General features: G+C 42.4%; 1 protein-coding gene across 1 annotated transcript in view; it reads right to left on the bottom strand.

Annotated features, from left to right (window-relative positions):
• Positions 1-674: 674 nt before the first annotated feature.
• bdg (sodium-dependent transporter bedraggled) overlaps positions 675-19559 on the bottom strand; it is a 28157-nt gene continuing 9272 nt past the window's right edge. Inside the window, exons 4-17 of the mRNA XM_080281727.1 lie at positions 12416-12551; positions 11747-11813; positions 10210-10340; positions 9165-9316; positions 8951-9033; positions 8062-8201; positions 7693-7869; positions 6172-6335; positions 5801-5932; positions 5034-5111; positions 4444-4635; positions 3601-3753; positions 2301-2512; positions 675-1614 (exon numbers count right to left, since the gene is read on the bottom strand). Coding sequence (XP_080137853.1) covers positions 1056-1614; positions 2301-2512; positions 3601-3753; positions 4444-4635; positions 5034-5111; positions 5801-5932; positions 6172-6335; positions 7693-7869; positions 8062-8201; positions 8951-9033; positions 9165-9316; positions 10210-10340; positions 11747-11813; positions 12416-12551 — 2376 coding nt within the window. The 3' untranslated portion in view covers positions 675-1055. The remainder of the gene's footprint in view (positions 1615-2300; positions 2513-3600; positions 3754-4443; positions 4636-5033; positions 5112-5800; positions 5933-6171; positions 6336-7692; positions 7870-8061; positions 8202-8950; positions 9034-9164; positions 9317-10209; positions 10341-11746; positions 11814-12415; positions 12552-19559) is intronic.

Raw genomic sequence — 19559 nt, 5'->3', positions numbered from 1 at the left:
GTCCTTTGTCACTGCCTTGTTCATATCCATTTTCTATATACTGTACCATCTAGATACACTCTTTTCTGCTGTCTAATTACTTGACTACTTTATCACAAATTTTGCAGGAATCTCTTTGTGATTCTTCTGTCAAGCCTATACAACCCACATAAAAATACTCCTTAACAGTCCAACTGCCACTTCCTTCGCACTTGGCTTCATATTCATGCCACACCAAAGTCCCACAACCACAGGTGTTTTGTACCCTCCACACTCAGTCTTCTGGTTGTGTCAAGGGTTTCAATGCATCTGCTACTTTGTATTTATTATCTTGTAAACATTTATGAATGGGAAGTGCTGCTGCTGGTGTTGGTGGCCCATCTGAACATGAAACTGGTGAACTGCAGGCTGAATGGGAAAATGTAGTGTACTTAAAACTCCCATAAATTAAGTTTAAAGTCTGCAAAGTAAATACTACATTCTGTAAAGATTTTATTTATAAATAACAAATATTAGATGGTAAATGACCAGTAGAACATAAATGTGAGTCTGACTTGAACTGCAGGTGTGGCATGCCATAGTTGTGATTAGTGTATCTGCTGCAGCTTCCTCACTGTTGCATCCCTTCCACTTTGCCTTCTATAACTGGCTGCAGGCTCCATACTTAATGTTATTACTTATTTGCAGGCTCCTTTTCTCTTGCCTTCCACTCATTTGCAGGCTCCTTTTCTCTTGCTTTCCTACTCTTTTGCTAGCTCCTTTCCTGTTGTTTTCCTACTCTTTTGCAGACTCAGTTCCTTTTGGTTAGGTACTTTTCCCATGACCCCTTCTCGATACCTCATTCTACTGCTCTGCACATCTACCAACACTTTTTTCACTGGCACTCACGGATACACCAGCTTTATTGCACACACATGTACTTATGCTACAATGTTACCGAAATACACATTGAAACATGGAGATATCGAGGACGGACCGGAACACTGACATATATATATATATATATATATTTTTTTTACATTATAAATAGTAAAGTAATGCCTAAGTTATTACAGCCATAGAGCACCGAGACCAGATTATGCGTAGGAATGTGAGACCAGCTCGATATTTGTGTAGACATAGGGTTGCGAGTCCTGGTTTGTTCCCGAGTTGCTGGCTTGGGATGGGGTGGCCTCACTGACTACCAGAGCTGCCCCATCATCTCCACCTCCAACACCTAACGTAGCTGCCAGCCGCCTTGCACTGCGCCGCACCCCTGAAGTAAGGCTCCTTCCAAAGCCAGATCCCCGAAGACTACTGTTCCGATTTAGCCCGGAACTGGCTGGACCACCTGGACTCTCGCTACTGCTTTGGTCTCCCACCTTGATCCCTGACAGAACTGCCAGTGCACGCTGTCTCCTCAGGGGGTCCAGTGTGGCATATTGTGGGGGATCATTGCTACTACTATCTGTTGCTGTTACATAGTCTGGTGGGGGTATATAGGGCCGTGAGCCAGCTCCCCCTGACTGGTCCCCTCCTTGCTGTGTTGCTTCACTGTCTGTAGCGGCAGTGGTGGTGGCAGTGGTAGCAGAGCGGAAACTTGCCCTCAGTCGCCGTATACTCTGCCGAACACCTTGGTTCAACAGCTTGGCCAGTCTGAGGGCACAAGATACAGTACTGATCATTGCATAGTAATGCAGCCTGACTGTCCAGGTATGAATACCTTCCCTGTACATAACTCATTAAGCAAAGTCATTATCCATCATCTATCCTAGTATTGCTCTATCAGGAAAGTTAGGGCCCAGAGCTAGGCTATGCAGTCCAGACATGCAAGACAAGAGTGACCATTTTTCTGCCCTACAACAGCATTAGATGGTCAATCAGTCCAACTACCCCTTTGAATTTGATCCTCAACTTTGAGTGCCTCAACTCACTAGACCATCAGGCACCTAAAATACTGTACAGAAGGAGGGCAACAGGACTAATGCACTACATCAGTAAACAACACAACAACCCATCCTTGATCTCCCTTTGCATAACAGAGAACAGTCCCATAAAAGGGTAAATTTTGATAACACTGGGACTTATCGGTTATCTGTAGTGAAAAGTTTGCGAGTACAGTATTATCCTTTAAGTCTTCAAGTATGATGACAGTTTTCTTGTTTTAATCGTGTTTAAGAAAGCCCTGTCATACCAAAGAGGTAAAACAGGGAAATGACTTTGCATAGTTCTTGAAATCCATCCTCAGATCCTAAGAGAAATAAGTACAGTAATAATAATACACAGTGTGGCTGGCTATATTAAACTAGGACCAACGGTGGTTAAAACAACAAAGCTCTGACCTGGCTCCTGTAGCAGTGGAGTATGAGGGAGGAGGCGTGTATTTGGGTGGAGGGTCACTGTAAGGGAGGGGCAGATGATTATCTCCAGAGTCTTCTCCTCCATCTCCTCCTCCTCCCCTCTCCACCAGATCTGATTCAGAGGTGGAGAGGAAGGCATGGCGGCCGAGGGAGTACGGGGAGCGTAGTGTTGGACGATACAGTCGCTGGATCCTCTGTTACAACAAATTAATGATCACAATGAGTAGACTGTAATTAAGCCAGTACTACATACAAGGTTTTCCATGAAATGTACAGTAACCCTCAATTTACCAAAAATTTTGGTTTTAACGACAACCTTGAGCTGGCTGAACGTTAAGTTCATTTAAAGAATTTTGTTCGGTAAAAGAATGGATTTGCAGGAAACTGACCAGCACAGTGTCCCTACATGCACACACACATACACACACACACACACACACACACACACACACACACACACACACACACATGCTCCTCTGCATCCTGCAGAATGCTGCATCAGTCTCTGGGTGACCTGCATCGTGAGAACCATAAATAGAGCAGTCATTGAGAAAAAGAGCCATTTAGACCTAGCTGTACGTTATTTTGTAGGACTGTACGGCCGAACAATGCTCTATATTTAATGATCTTTGTTCAGTATAAGCCACGACACCTAGGAAATTACCGAACAGCATGGTGTTCAGCTTTAACGAACTATCGGCTTTAACGTCAAGGGCCTGGTACCAATTTGTGTGTTATATCAAGAGTGTACTGTATGCCAAATTTCTGGAAGTTACGGTATTCTTGGACATTTGTGTACAAGAGACAATATCAACATGAATCCAGTTTTCAACCATTCCAGAGTTACAATAACTAATGACCTTATGGAGGAAAATGGTGTTCCTTATAATTCAGATACAAGATCATCAGTAACTGTGATCTGTAATGGCTGAGAACTGGACTCATGGAGATACAGCATTTGTTACTCAGAATAAGCCCAAGAACAACCTTCTGTAGTTTGTAACACATTTCACAGGACACCATATGCTGTACAGGTATACCACAAAATATAGCTTCATAGTACAGTATACACACAGATGATATATACAGGAAAAACTTGGGTACTCATGTCCAAGGGAAGATAGAAGATTTATATCACTGAACACCTTGGGTCAAAGTATGTACCAAAAACTAATAATGAACTTAATGCACTGTCAAAATATCAATGTTAAATATAAAATTTATAAAAAGTTCAAAAGAGCTATAGCAATGTTGTACTGACATAACTGCAATATGGAGTCACCTCAAAGAGATCATCATCTGAAGAGGCAAGGTATCGACAGGTCTGGGCCAAGCCAACCAAAGGCACCAAGAGTATGGGGAAGAGCTGTAGTGCAGCTGCCAGCTGACATGCCCACACTGGCCAGTATCCACCCTCACCTCCCCATGTGAACACCTGTGGTATACATTATTATTTTTAATTATCATCATCTGGATTCTTTTTTCCAACATCAGATGGGGTGAGGTACAATCCAGAAATATTATCAATTTTCTATATATAAAACCCTTAGGTACAATGCCATCATTTTCATTCTATTCTTGCTATTGTCAAATGTATTATTATTATTATTATTTTTTTAAGCTTACTGAAGAACCCTCATGGTATTTAGTCAGTGTAATAGCATTTTACATTTGTGTTACTTGGAAGGTCTTAGTGAAGTGATCAACAGCTATCTATCTATCTATCTATTTCCAGACGCCTTACTCCTGGAAGGGGTGGCCACATATAAATTGCCTCCATGTCGCCCTGCCCCCTGCCATTTCACTGAACTCCTCCCACCCACTCCCGCTTCCCTCATATACCTCTCCACTCCATCTCTCCATCACATCCTTATATTGGCCCTTGGTCAATAGCAATTCCATTATTTTCTTCAATAAAATAATTGTTAGTTTATGTAATACTTGCTACTCTCAGCCAGTTTTATATATCTTAGGATGGCCTTCTTATAGTCATGGAGTTAGAAATTATCCTATTAACTTGACATTTTTTAATACTGTACTTTATTTTTGCTACTGCCAGATCCTTTCATTAAACTCACTTGAACCTCTCATAGCAAAGAGGTTAAGAATCAAGAAAGCTACCTACCTCCCTGTACTGGCCAGACTTGAAAGATGAAATGGACAACACGAGAAGGCCGACAGGCACAATAATATTCCAGGAGAAGGATGTGAGGGGACCCAGCCAGAGCCACCCACAGCCACCCTCGCGCCCCAGCAGCTCACTCACAATGTCCTGCCCACTGTAGGGTTTACCGCGCACAAACAAAAGTGCAAATATCTGGGGACAAAATTTTAATGGAGGTTTGGATAAACTTTTGATTGGTACAAAGTGGCTTCATATGCTTAAATGAAGGCTTCTTTGTTAAGTGGAAAATGATATCAGTACAGGTTAGTGCACAGTTTCATTCTATTTTGTAAAGCCACCAAAAGGAGCAGGCTGGTCATTTACTCTTCACTGTACTATAAGCCTTACTTACCTAAGCTTGGGGCTCTACACAATGAATGAGGCAAAATGAGATGAGCTATTGACACCAATATAATTTTTTTTTTTACTAATGTCAATCAAAATGCTTCAGTAAGGACTTTGAAATAAACCGATCACAGCAGCACAACATACTCCTTTAAACCCATGATTAAGGCAGTCTGTGCCAAACTAAGAGGTGAGGAATAACATACCTGCACAAGCTGTATGATCATAAGCCACCACCCACAGCTGACGGCATAGTCCAGGAAGTAGAGGATGTGTATGCCAGCCTGCAGTGGTACATGGCACAGGAGTGAAGAGGTATCACAGGGTGTACATGAAAAAAGTAGTATGCATTAGAAAGTACTGTAACATGTACTGGAAAGTACTGCATTGTAGAGTCTACTAGGAAGTAGTATGCACTGGAAAATAGCATGTATCTCATTTCAGACTTATCTTAATAAGTCAGAGATGTGTTGCAAAATACCTTAACTTTTTTCATTGTACAACTGGTACCGTAATTTAGAGGAAACTGGCAAATAAGTTTTATAGATAACAACAGAGACTTAATGAGCAATTTTTCTGTGTTTAAAGAGGATTTAATATAAAAAAAAAAAAAATGTCAAAAAGGAAATTTACTGTGAGGACTAAAAAAAAAAATCCTTACCCAGATGACAGACAGTTTTACTTTGAGCACTTGCTGTTTTCTTTTCTTTTTTTCTACTAGTATGCCTATTATTTTTCAATGTACTGTATACTGTATTTCATAATTTTGATAAAGTTCTAGCTTGAAGATGTACAAACAGAAATAGAGTCATATACATTAAAAAGAAGTTACTGGAGAATACTGTCATCATCTACTGCTTTAAAATGGAAAAAGTAAAGTAAGGATTCTGGACCTGTACTTTCTGAAGGCACTGTACTATTGCTAAAAATCCCACCCCTACCCCCAAACAAGAGGACTCAGATCAACTCCTACCCCAGTGGCCATTGGAAGAGCTGCAGAGAACCCAAAAAGGCAGCAAAGGAAGGTGATAAAGGTCTCCCACCCCTGTAGCCTCTCTCGCCGCAAGCTGATCACCGCCTCGACAACTGTTCGCCACACTGCCAGCTGAAGTGATAAGAAGTAAGCTGTCACTTGTTTATCAGTTCTCAAACTTCATTCTCCATTATCATCATCATCACCATGACCTTTTTTCTCAATCAATGGATGAGATGAAGTAGAATCCAGAAAAAGTATGGTAACTAATGAGGTTACTTGATGGTAATGAAGATGACAATTACATACCATATTAATTCACAAAATATTTTTAGAATATCTCCTTCAGGGAACTTACTGGTACCACTTACCTGCTGAGCTATGCCAAAGAGCAGAAGACTGAGGTAGAAGAGGGAAGACCAGAAAGGTGAGACCTCCTTTGCCCCACTGACAGCCAGGAGTGCTGGGAAAAGCTCAGTGGCCAATCTAAGGCTTTGGTATCCACTCTCTTCCTCCTCTCCCTCACCCTGTTTTACTGTTCACAGAAGGAGGAGAGTCTGTTAACTCTTTCAGCTAGAAGACATGGTGCAAAAGAGGGACGCCTTCTCATGGTAGCTCTGATATAAATGGGTGACTCCACTGCCTAGTCATGTGAACATCCTTCAACTCTCTCTATCACCCAAAAAGAGGATGGTAGACAGCAAGAGATGGGTATCTTCAGCCTGCACTTCACCAGGTTATGTTCAGACAGCACTGACAACAGCCAGGGGATGTAATTTTCTTCATTTAATGATGCTTGTGATTCATTATAAAGCTACTTTGAAGTGGGATATGAGAATTTTCATATGACTAATTACCCAGTCATAAGCCAGATGCCTGCCTCACTTAGAGCAACATTTTGCCTGCACACATCCTAGGCATTAATACCTTTACTCAGGTGATATCCTTTATATTTTGTTTTTAACACCACCATGCAATGTAATTGATCATCATCATCCGGATTTCCTTTCCCACCCTAGGGCAGGATGATGAGCAGCAATGTCCAGAGAGCCCAAATTTGCCCAACCCAATGGGCCACCATTCCATTCACTCATCATTCAAGCCCTGGAATCCTGGCTCTATCGGATACGCCAAAAACATTCATCACATTCTGTAACTTCACATAAATGTATCTGATAGAGTCAATTTAATTATAATTAGTAACACCATCCACTCACTTGATGTAGTGCTGCTCTCGGGTGTCTGCCCTTTTCTCTCCTCCATCCTTCTTTCCATCCATCCTCGTCTGTCTTTCTTTCCTTCATTCTTTCCTCTTTCTTCTGCCTGCAGGTTACTTTACACTCCCTCTTGTGTCTTTCCTTCATTCTTTCCTCTTTCTTCTGCCTGTGGGTGACTCTACACTGAGTGACAAGCTAAATGGTTTCCTGTACACCAGGAAACCATTTGCTATGCTGGGTGGTAACCATATAACCAAATTTTGGCTCCTGGTGGTTTAGTGGGTAATAAAGGTACTCCAATCGGATTGAGCCGGTGAAGATTTATATCCAAGGGATGGTTGGGGTTTATTCCTCACATAATGCCACTCAGGGATGAGTGAGGCTGGTCACTCTCATCTTAATGCCAGGACCAACTTTCCTAGCCCCGGGCTCCTATGCACCTCATGGGGCAACGTAGGATTAGATGATGGATGGATAGAAACTTTTTGAGCTGAAGTCCAGTATAGACTGCATTAACCCCTTAAGTACAGTCTAAAAGCCTTCCAAACATGAATAAAATTATCTGTAAGAAGCAAGAATAAATTTAAACAGATGTCACTGGATAAAGCTTGGAGTGACTGTACCGTTCCCTTCAAAAAAGCATTACACAAAAACTTAAGTAATCAAAATCCTCACATCGGGTGGCTATAGGTGATGGTCGTATCCTAATCCCCGCATAGAAGTTGTCATGGTGTAGGTACTCATCAAAGCGTGGTCGGAGGTGACTCAGCTGCAGTCGCTTCATGAATGCCTCCAGCACACCATTCTCATCGTCTCTCGCCTCCGTCAGGAACTGTGCAGTCTCACTTGTTTCTGTGGTAGAGAGACTGATTAGGTACTTTTTATGAAGAGGATGAAAGCCAAAGCAGGAGATGGATGGTCAGCACAATGATGATGAAGCAGAAAAAAAGTAGAGAAAAAGCCAATTTATAAGGTACAGTATCTCCAAAGACATTATTAAATCCATGCCACTGCTGCTTTTGATGATGATGATGATGGGCTTACCAAATGAAGACGGCTTGTATCTGAGGTCATGGTGACTAAGTCCAGCAACACAGGAAGAACCAGTGACAGCAGCCAGAACCAGGGCCAGGCTTGTCACCACCCACAGCACTGTAGTGTCTCGGTAAAGTGCATGGCCTCGCCTGGAAAGATGAGCAGTGTAGTCCACCAGATTGGAGAATAATAGACTCAAAGTTTATGAAAGTGAGGTGGAAGGGTAGACCAGGAATGATGTGGAGAGATGAGGTGAAGAGGTACATGACTGAACATTGTGTGACCTGAAGGGAGGGTAGCTTTAGGACTGAGGACAGGATGACAAGGAGGCAACTGGTTTGAGGCCACTCCAGGGATCAAGACAACTGGATATAGGTAGACAAGCAGACAGATCCTGAACCCAGAATATGTTGAAATTGTAATATTTTTTATGAAATCAACAACCATAAGTGTGCTACATATGGACTCAATCAGATGCTGGCTCAAAAAGTTTGGGCAATTCTCAGGATATCCATACATTCGAGATGGTTATTGCCTGGTATGGATGATGCAGAAAAATGGACACAACATTTAACCCCATAATTCCAGGCGATGTGCTTTTTTTTTGGGGGGGAGGGGTATTCTTGCTGCTTCCAGGTTATTTCATTAACTCTGTAAAAACCTCTTGCACCAAAGGGGTTTATTAATTCCATTTGTAACCCTGGCAGTTTGAGGAGTGTATCTGAAGCTGATTAATTTGTCAAGAGATGGAAAGTACAAAATTAACATGATGTCCCCTGGTTTGCAAAGGAAAAACAGCCTGTTTTCTAAAAAACAAGCCATTATCTACTATTCACATTACACATATGGGACCCAATTTGAGTAACAATAAACCAAGAGCAAAATGGGAGTAACTTACTTATTATGTGCAGCCATCTGCTGTAAAACTGCACTGTGTAAACCCCACACCAGAAACACCTCCCGACTTGCTGCCATCCATGACTGAAACAAAAATTACTGGTACTTACATAGGCCTATGCAGTATTTTGATTGTAATATGACTTGTGACATGATTACTGCATAAATCACATCCAAAACAAATGAAACCAATAAAACCACAAACACACACTGACCCGACTATTCATGAAGAATTCGCTAAAATTTGTGACGTCATTAATATAGAGGTCATCCTTCGTTCCAGCTGCGAGGTATAAACAGACAACTAGATAGCACAGCAGTGGGACCAAAGCTGCCACGTAGCTCACCTTCCCGTACCACTGATTGCCTGTAGGGACAAACAGTGTGGTGGAGTCAAGCTAATGTGAAAGTTGACGAGGGTGAAACCAAAAGAAAATCATCATCATCATCATCTGTCTGTCTGTGCCCTGGGGTGATGAGGTGTGATGGAGTTTGTGCAATATGAAGAGAATGAAAGAGACAAATTCATCACCAACATCATCATCATCATATTAACCACCAACATTACCTACACATTCATTCCGATCTTTCTTCCCACCTAAGCAAGGAGTTCAGAATAGTTATTGGGCTTTTAAACTCATATACCAGTATCATTTTGTACACTTTAATTATTCTGATGCACACTGTATTGAAATTTACATCAGTGGGGCATATTTCTGGTAAAAACCCATAACCAAGGCAAAATTTGACATATAAAACTACATACTACATGGATTACTGCATTTCATCACTTTTGTTGAAATATAATTCTGAAACGCAAAAAGAAAAAAAAAATCTATCATTGGCTACACAGACACTTGGCCACTACAGTTCAGACTCCAGAGAGTGTATGTGAGTGTGGTGGAAGGAGAGAGGGTGAGAACACAAGACTGAGGATGTGGTGGATGCAGAGTGGAGAGGTATGTGGATGAGAGTGATGTGGGACTGAGACAGGGATGCCTGATGGAGGAGGACAGGGTGACATGAAGGCACTTTGTTTGTGACCACCAATGCTGCAGGATTAAGGCATTGATAGATAAACAGACAGACAGACATATTCGACAGATATATAAAGTGAAAGAACGAGAATGACAGATAAAGACAGACAGGCAGACTAATGAATACAGATAGACCAGATCAACTAAAAAACTGACATAGACAGATGCATACTGACAGACAAATAGATACAGAATAATAGATAATTAAGCAACAGCCTCCCACCTCTACTCAGTGCAAGGAGAGTAATGATCCAGATAAGCGCTATGTTGAAGGCCATGTCAAATTTGAGTGTGCCCAGTTCCTGTAGCAACGACCCATTTCCAGCACCCTCCCCACGCTGCAACACCTGGGTACTGCAAAAACAACACATCATCATCATCTTCGTCTTACCCCTACTTATCACTAAAATACAGCTGGGATGGGCTGGATCTAATAAAGTATACCTGTAGAAGTAATGCAAAAAAGGTTAAAAGTAGAAGTATCAAGGGCATCTGGTGAAATGGGCTGCACTTCCATTAACATTCTTAGTTCCATGTTACAGGCAGCTCATCCATTTACTTCAGATGAACTAAAACTATCACCATCATTATTATCATTATCCTATGTTGGCTTAATCTTCCTCTACTTCATATGGGTAGAATGTAGTAGTATTGTAGCTTTAGGTTTATCTGAAACATAAATCCAGGGGACTGGAAAAAGACAAATACAGCAGATACTGTAGATAGACAAACAGACAGGTGCGTAGACAGATAGGCAGACAGACACATGGCTGGATGGACAGACAGATATATAGACAGATGGATGGACAGATAGATATACAGGTATATAGATAGATAGACAGACAGACAGACAGATATACAGATGGACTGACAGACAGATAGACATACATATAGAATGACAGACAGATAGAGAGACAGACAGAGACAGACAGTATAGCAATTTTACAGCACTTACAAATACAAATTTGAATAAAAAAGGGCTAATAAGTAAAATACTCCAAAGACAATAATGTAACACTGAATGGAAAATGGTTGGTAATGAAAACACAAGAGAGCAACAGAACAGGAAAGACAAACAGCTTGTCAACAATGGAAGGTCAAATGTCACCATACACACACACACACACACACACACACACCGTGCCGACTTTTCAATTCCCACATACCAGTACACACAGCTGTCAAGTTTTGTTACAGTGCATTAATTTTACATTTTCATTCATTCATTCGTCATCCAATCCTACACTGCCCCATGAGGAGCGCAGCCATACAGGTAGTTACCAAAACACGGGACCTTGCATTTATTTTAACCTGACATAGAGCCATATCACCTTTCAGGTCGGTTGATGGCCAAGTGTAGTCAGAATGGAGTGTCGTTTAAAGCAGGACTCATGTTTACCTCAAAAATAAGGTGCATCAAATATTATGCAACTCGTACTGCTATTTTTGTTTGGAATACCTCAATCTGATCCCTTCTGAGTGAGGATCTCTCTGTCTGTCTGTCTGTCTCTGTCTCTCTCTCTCTCTCTGCTGAGGATTTTTTTTTTCTTTTTTTTTCAGGTTTTGGGATATTTTTCGATCTACAGAAGTTATACAGAACCTTAATCAGTCCTTTTCAATATAGCTTTCTCGAAACTGAAAAACTATTTGCTGGTAACCTGATTACAAAAAATCGTCGTGAAGGACTTATAAACGCCCCCTCTCCCCCCCCCCAAAAAAAAATGACTACGCCCACACAAACCAAACTTCACCAAACTTACTTGAAGTACTTAGGAACCCCCTCGATGATGACGGTGGTGAAGTTGTTGTAGATGGAACAATTCATTACTGGAAGAAAAGAAAGACCGTGAGAAAATCTACTGTGGTTGCCCTCAGTTACCCTCTACACCATCTGTTCCGCTTTCACAACTTTTACACTGGCTGAAAATATGACTCACTTTCACAGCTTTTTACTCACTTTCACAGCTTTTAACTCTTTCACAGTTTTTGACTCTTTCACAGCTTTCACACAGGGAATATGACTCACTTTCACAGCTCGTTACACACTTCCACAACTCTTGACTCATTTTCACGACTTTTACACACGGAATACAAGACTCATTTTCACAGCTTTCTAAGTCAGGAATATGACTGGGTTTCACGCTCCTCAGCTACTGGAAACCTCTAGTGAAACCCACACCTCTATTTATCGTTTACTCCAGCTTGGCCTAAAATTACCACCAACATAGAAACATAAGAAGAGAGGATAACTGCAGTAGGCCAGTTGGTCCATGCTAGGCAGCTCCAACAAGTGACTAAACTACTAGAATAAGAAAAGGATAGTAAAGAAGGCTTTCCCCCGCCCACCAAACCCTCCAACTAAAATCGGTAGGAAAAAGCACCAAGCAGTATAGAATAACTGGCTTACTTACATCAGCAGGCCTACTTACTTCGACAATCCGTCCATCGAAACATGTTATTGTGGGTAATGAAGGAGTCTCTGAAGAAGATGAACAACCAAGCGATGGGGACGCAGCAGTACAGACCTAAGAGGGCTTGAGCTAGTAGGATGCTGTAGCCCGCTCCCTGCAAGACCGAAAAAATGGGATGTTAGTTTTGTAGTTGCGAAATATTCATGTATTTAGTCGACCAAATGGCAGAGAAAGATAAATAGTAGTTGCCAGTAGTGGTGGTGGTGATGCAGTAGTGGTGTAGTAGTATAAGCAATAGTAATACCAACACTACTACTACTACCACTACTACTACTAATACAAGTCGACTGAACACTGAGTCACTTCCTCATTCGCGCTGCAACAGAGCAAATCCACATCCTCCCTGCTGACCTCTTTACACCTGACCTCTGACCCGGGAACTGATAAAGACACACACAGACTCTTACTCCTCTGATTCATGTACCAACTCGACGGGAAATCAATCCTTAATTACACAGGTTTTTTCTGTGATAAATAAAATCGTGTGGAGGTTGGTGAGGAAAAATTTTGGTATGCTTGAAAACAGCTGTGAAGAGGTTAGTATAAAACGTGTTCATGACCTCGTTTCGTAAAGATCTATGACTACCCAACTTCCGCCTGTTAATAGGACGCCTTCACGCGGTGGCACTGATAAATCCGGCCCAGTTTAATGACCCTCAATTCCCTCCCTAGTCCCTATCCCCCAAAAGGAGAATGGGCTGCAGATGGGCAATTTTTACATATGGTACATTAGTTAAGCACCGGCATCTCTTTCGCCAACTGGATAATTGAAGAGCACATTGTAAAAAATAAAATAAAATAAAATAAAAAAAAAGGAAATTAGCTGAAGCCCTGCATATTTACGTGACGGCCATGTTGGATCCGTGTTGCGGAGGTGATGATTTACTCTGTTCGGCAAGGCAATGTGTGTGTGTGTGTGTGTGTGTGTGTGTGTGTGTGTGTGTGAATTTTTCTTCATGTACTGTGGGGTAAAAATAACTGTGTATGCGTGTGCTTATCCTCCCACACCAACGTTAAGTACCGGTACAGTAGGTCTAGCGGTAAGTCTGTCCCAAGGGTGATTCTGGGAGGGGAGAGTGGGGAGAAGGGGGATGGGAGGAAGAGGGGCAACAGAGGGTGTGGGATGGAAGAGAAGAACAGGGAGGGGAAGGAGAGAAGAATGAGGTAAGGGGTGGGGATGCGGAGGGAAGGAGAGAAAGATGAGTAGGGGAGGAGGAAATGGAAAGGGAAAGAAAGGGTGAAGGGAATGAAAGAGGGATTGAAGAGAGGTGGGTCAAAAGGGGGAGGAGGTTGGTGGGAGCGATGAAGATCGGGTATGGTGAGGTGAGGAGGGGGAGATAGAGGGGTGAGCGGTGTGGGAGTGAGGAGAGTGAGATGGGGAAGAGTGGAGGGAGTGGGAAGAGTGAAGGGGAGAAGAGTAAGGGGTGTGGGGATGAGGGGGGGCAGGTTTTTGACACATCCTGCCTGGGCTGTGAACATCTTGACCCCATTTACCTTCCCTCCAGTCTAGCATCTGTGGTTTACCTAAGTTTACCCAAATTTCTCTATTTCTCTTGCATTTTTGGGTTTGTTTTGTCTCGTCTGTCTGTCTGTATCTATCTATCTGTTCATCTATCTACCTATCTGCCTGTCTAAGTTTGTATGTACCGTACGATGTATGTATGTATGTATGTATGTATCTCTATCTTACGTGTTTATTTGTCTACCTCATTCCTATTATCTTTGTGTTAGCCTCTCTCTCTCTCTCTCTCTCTCTCTCCATTCATACCCTAACTGTCGCTGCTAATTTCATTTCGTTCTCCTCTTCATTTTTTCTTTTATTTTCGTTTCAATGTCATTTTTTTTTTTTCAATCGTCTGTGTGTCATCGTCAATAGATTTCTTTGTCACCTCTCCCCTCTCTCTCTCTCTCTCAGTGACACATTTTTTTCGCCATTTCGTTTCATCATTATTGTTTCAATGTCAGTCTCTCTCTCTCTCTCTCTCTCTCTCTCTCTCTCTCTCTCTCTCTCTCTCTCTCTCTCTCACTGACACATTTTTTTCGCCATTTCGTTTCGCCATTATTGTTTCAGTGTCAATTCTCTCTCTCTCTCTCTCTCTCTCTCTCTCTCCCCTACCGCAGGCATAGGTTAGGCAGTCCGTTCCTTGAGCTTCACTAACACCACACACGGATGGAATAGGTTAAGGTTAACTTATTCAGAACTGGTATGATGGTATTAACGGTGGTATTTTGGGGGGCATGTCAGAGGATGATGCGGAAGTGTGTGTGTGTGTGTGTGTGTGTGTGTGTGTGTGTGTGTGTGTGTAATTCCAGCTGCCCTTCAGACGATTTGTTTTGTTTTATCACTTAGGCCACCGGACCATCATCACCATCATCATCATCATTATCACCATCAACACCACCACCACCACCTATACCAAGACCACCAATACCACCACCACCACCACCACCTGGCCATCACGTGTCTCTGTAGTGAAATTCTCCTTGACTATGGCCTGCCTGTGTGTGTGTGTGTGGTATTAGCGGTAAGAGCGTGAGGCCTGGCTTGCCGTGACCGTAGTGGGAGAAAACATGTTATTACGGACAGGTGGCTGGGTGGGAGTGGGTGTGTGTGGGTGGGAGAGGGTGATGTGTGTGGGTGGTGGGTAGTGTGTAGGTTGGAGAGGGTAGGTGGGAGTGTGTGGGTGATCGGAAGCGTGGGAGGGGAGGTGTGTGGGTGGAAGGGTGGAAGAAAATGGTGTGTGGGTGAGAGAGGAAGGTGTAGGTGAGAGGAGGTGTGTAGGTGGAAGTGGTGTGTGGGTGGGTGGGAGAGGGCTGAGGATAGATAGATAGATAGATAGATACAGAAAGTCAGATAGATGAACAGATAGATATACCCACTAAATAAAGGGCGGAGACTAAGATTACCACACACGAGTAAATTCATGACAAAAGTAACCACCCGCTTTGCACATAACACCTCTCTCCTTCCCCTCCACCCTCCTACCCCTTGCCCTCCACACCTCCCCCCCTCTCCCCCTTGCCCTCCACACCTCCCCCCATCTCCCCCTTCCCCTCCACACACCCCCTCCTGGCTACGCCCTTGGTGATGGATAAAAACTTAATGGACGGCAAAAGCTAACAAGAGCGCGATATCCAAGAGAAAATTGCGGTTATAAAAAATTCATTCGGTTTTGTCGCGAAAATTGTTCCCGGAAAAAGAGAACTGGAGAAATTACGCCCTGAAGCAAAAAATAAATGAAATGAATATAGGTATTTTCTTGTGCCTTAATTTCTTCAGTATGATAACTCATGATTACTGTACTCACACTCATTTGTTTCGCCATTATTCCGTTTCAATGTCAGTTTTCCACACTCTCTCTCTCTCTCTCTCTCTCCTTAGGGAAGACCTCGTAGTGAAGGGGTTAACACTAGCGATAAAGTTAAGAGTTCACCCTTTCCTGAATAACAAGGCTATTACTCAAAACATCGCATCTATCTAACTGTATCTCTATCTATCAGTCTCAGTTTATCTATCTACCTGCTGTATCTATCTATTACAGTCTTGCATCATCTACACAAAAAATGTCGGGAAAAAAAGCAAAAATCACTCAACACGGAATGCATTTGTACCTGGTGTGAAGGACCGTGATTACGTATAGCGTCACCCACGACATCTCTTGCATAACACATCACGCCAGCCACTCTCTATTGACAATTTCTATATATATATATATATATTTAACCACGAGAGTAATTATCTTTTTATCTACTCATTGTTAATAAATGAAACTCGAGGATGAAGCGTGTTCAGGCCCGTCGGTCGCGTGATACTTGGCGCCAAAACTCTCGCGGGTTCTCACGGATTCTCGTTTTCACCTGATTTTTACCCGTTTTCCACCGAACTTTTACCAGATTTGTCCGTCACACTCCCGCTGCGGTGCTCTCAACGGCTGGGATAATTCTAGCAGCGCACGAACGAGTTTAACCAAGCCAAACTGATTTATAAAGCCTTTGTAGGGGTTTTGGGGGGAGTGCCTGTGTTTGAGAGGAAAGAATCTTAATAATTCTGTGTCTGCGTAATAATTGGAGGGAAGGCAGCCTAATGGAGAAGGACAGATGACATGGAGATAGTTCGTGGTTACCCCCTCTGGGATTAAAGCGTCAGGCTACCAATATAGATAAAAATATGGAGATAAATAGATGCACAGAGAGATAGACTGTTGGTCAGGTAGACAGATAGACAGACGGATGGTTAAACAGATACACAGACACAGACAGATGGATAGATAGACCGACCGACAGCCGGAGATAGATAGACAAATAGATGGATAGATAGACAGACAGACAGGCAGACAAACAGACATATGTTAATAATAATTTTTCTGATTATATCCTAGTGTTATTCCTCTCTCTCTCTCTCTCTCTCTCTCTCTCTCTTTCATAATAAGGCCTCATGTTACTGAAAAGACTTTAAGGTATAAAATACAAAATAAATCGCACAGTGAAAGGAGCTTCGAAGTCTCCCTCTCCCACAACAATACCCTCCATTTTCTTTGACCTCTTGACCTTCTTTAGTTTCCCCTCCATTATTTTTCTCTATTCTTTGTTTTTCCCGTTTTCTCTTGCATTCTTTTCTCCATTTTTTGTGGTATTTGGGAGTTCAGGGTGGAGTCAGAGAGAGAGAGAGAGAGAGAGAGAGAGAGAATAATCAAATCTAAAATAAGGGAAAAAAGAAAATAAACACAAGAGAAGGAAATTAGAAAAAAAAAAAATCGATGTCTCTCTATGGCAAATAAAATCGCCAGGAGGAAGCAAGAAAATCACCAGGAGGAAGCAAGAAAATCACCAGGAGGAAGGAAGAAACTCACAAAGAGGAAGCACGAAAATCACCAGGAGGAGGCAAGAAAATCACCAGGAGGAAGGAAGACAATCACAAGGAGGAAAGAAAATCACCAGGAGGAAAGAAGAAAATCACCAGGAGGAAAGAAGAAAATCACCAAGAGGAAACAAGAAAATCACCAGGAGGAAGCAAGAAAATCACCAGGAGGAAGAAAATCACCAGGAGGAAGGAAGAAAATCACAAAGAGGAAGCACGAAAATCACCAGGAGGAGGCAAGAAAATCACCAGGAGGAGGCAAGAAAATCACCAGGAGGAAGCAAGAAAATCACCAGGAGGAGGCAAGAAAATCACCAGGAGGAGGCAAGAAAATCACCAGGAGGAAGCAAGAAAATCACCAGGAGGAGGCAAGAAAATCACCAGGAGGAAGCAAGAAAATCACCAGGAGGAGGCAAGAAAATCACCAGGAGGAAGGAAGAAATCACAAGGAGGAAGCAAGAAAATCACCAGGAGGAAGCAAGAAAATCACCAGGAGGAGGCAAGAAAATCACCAGGAGGAAGCAAGAAAATCACCAGGAGGAGGCAAGAAAATCACCAGGAGGAGGCAAGAAAATCACCAGGAGGAAGCAAGAAAATCACCAGGAGGAGGCAAGAAAATCACCAGGAGGAAGCAAGAAGTCACAAGGAGGAAGCAAGAAAATCACCAGGAGGAAGCAAGAAAATCACAAGGAGGAAGCAAGAAAATCACCAGGAGGAAGCAAGAAAATCACAAGGAGGAAGCAAGAAAATCACCAGGAGGAAGCAAGAAAATCACCAGGAGGAAGAAAATCACCAGAAGGAAGCAAGAAAATCACCAGGAGGAAGCAAGGAAATATATCTACCTTGCATCATTTATTCCTTTACCTACTCCCACTGCTAAACCCAAACCCACATCAGCAGACTGAGCCGGAACGATTGTGGGTGGGGGAAGATAGAATGAGAGGAGAGCGATGACCTAAAAAAAAAATCACCTTTCTCTCTCTCTCTGTCTCTCTCTCTTCTTTTATATTCCCACACATTCCTTCCATAACCTCTTCACTTCGACAATTCTACAAAAAAAAAAAAACGAATAAGTAGGTCATCGTGCTGAAGTGGTGGCTGGCATTTGCTGCTGATTTCACTAATAATATAGTTTTCGCTTAATAAGATGAGTGGATGGGCGTGGAGGTTTTAATATATACGCACACGTTCTCTTCCTTTACGGTATCTTTTCGTGGAGTCAGATCATAGCAGTCAGTACACCACCCCTTCCTCTTGATAATAATAATAATAATAATAATAATAATAAACACCCAACGTCTATATACTGTACATACTTTACCTCTTCCGTTTATACTCGTATATTAGGTTAGGATAACAATGGGAAGAAGAATGAAGGATAGAATAATAGGCAAAAAAATAGGATAAAGCCTTGATACATTTTCACTCAGACCACAACACCTTCACACACACACACACACACACACACACACACACACACACACACACAAATGCACACAAGGCATTCGTCTCTACAATCAATTATCTCCACGTATCTCTGGTTTGAGAGAGAGAGAGGGGAGGGGGGAATAAGTGAGAAGAGTGAGGACGGCAAGTGAAAGAGACAGTGAGTGCGTGAGTGAGGAGGGAAGAATGAAAGAGAAAGAAGTGAGTGAGTGAGCAAGTGTGTGAGTGAGGCTGCAGCTCCAACAAGGCCACTCTTGCGCAATTTCAGGTAAAGGAGCGTCTGTCTCCCCCAGTAGGCGCCATAACCACCACACACGCATTCACAAACAACTTTACCACCAACACCCTAGCGTAAGTATCGATTCTATTTACAGGAAAGACAGCGAAAATAGAGTCTAAATATTCCCATGCCTTTTATTCTCCCTGGGAAGAGAAATGCTTAGTTACGAGGGAACTGATTCGTAAGTTCTTTCGTGAATCCGGATCCATGTTCTCTCTCACCCCGACCGTGTTTCTGTCTTTCTCACGGGGTTGCATATAACTTTACGATTTTTTTCCTTTATACTTATTGGATTTTTTTTTACTTGCAGTTGGAGTAGTCTTGGCACTCCCAGACTCGTCAGGATTCAGGAAATATGTAGCTTGTAAATGCTCAAGGTAGGTAACAAGTCAACAAATAAATCACACACACTCACACACACACACACACACACACACACACACAAAACAGTTCCCAACGCCAAAACAAACTCAACTTTAACACATACATAAAACACAGACCATAAAGCATGACCCCGT

Source organism: Coenobita brevimanus, chromosome 90 (genome assembly GCF_032717465.1).
Source record: "Coenobita brevimanus isolate Jiangsu-jjx chromosome 90, ASM3271746v2, whole genome shotgun sequence".
NCBI classification, from domain to species: Eukaryota; Metazoa; Arthropoda; class Malacostraca; order Decapoda; family Coenobitidae; genus Coenobita; species Coenobita brevimanus.
The sequence above is the reverse complement of the archived record's forward strand: the minus strand, read 5'-3'. Positions and strand labels throughout refer to the sequence as shown.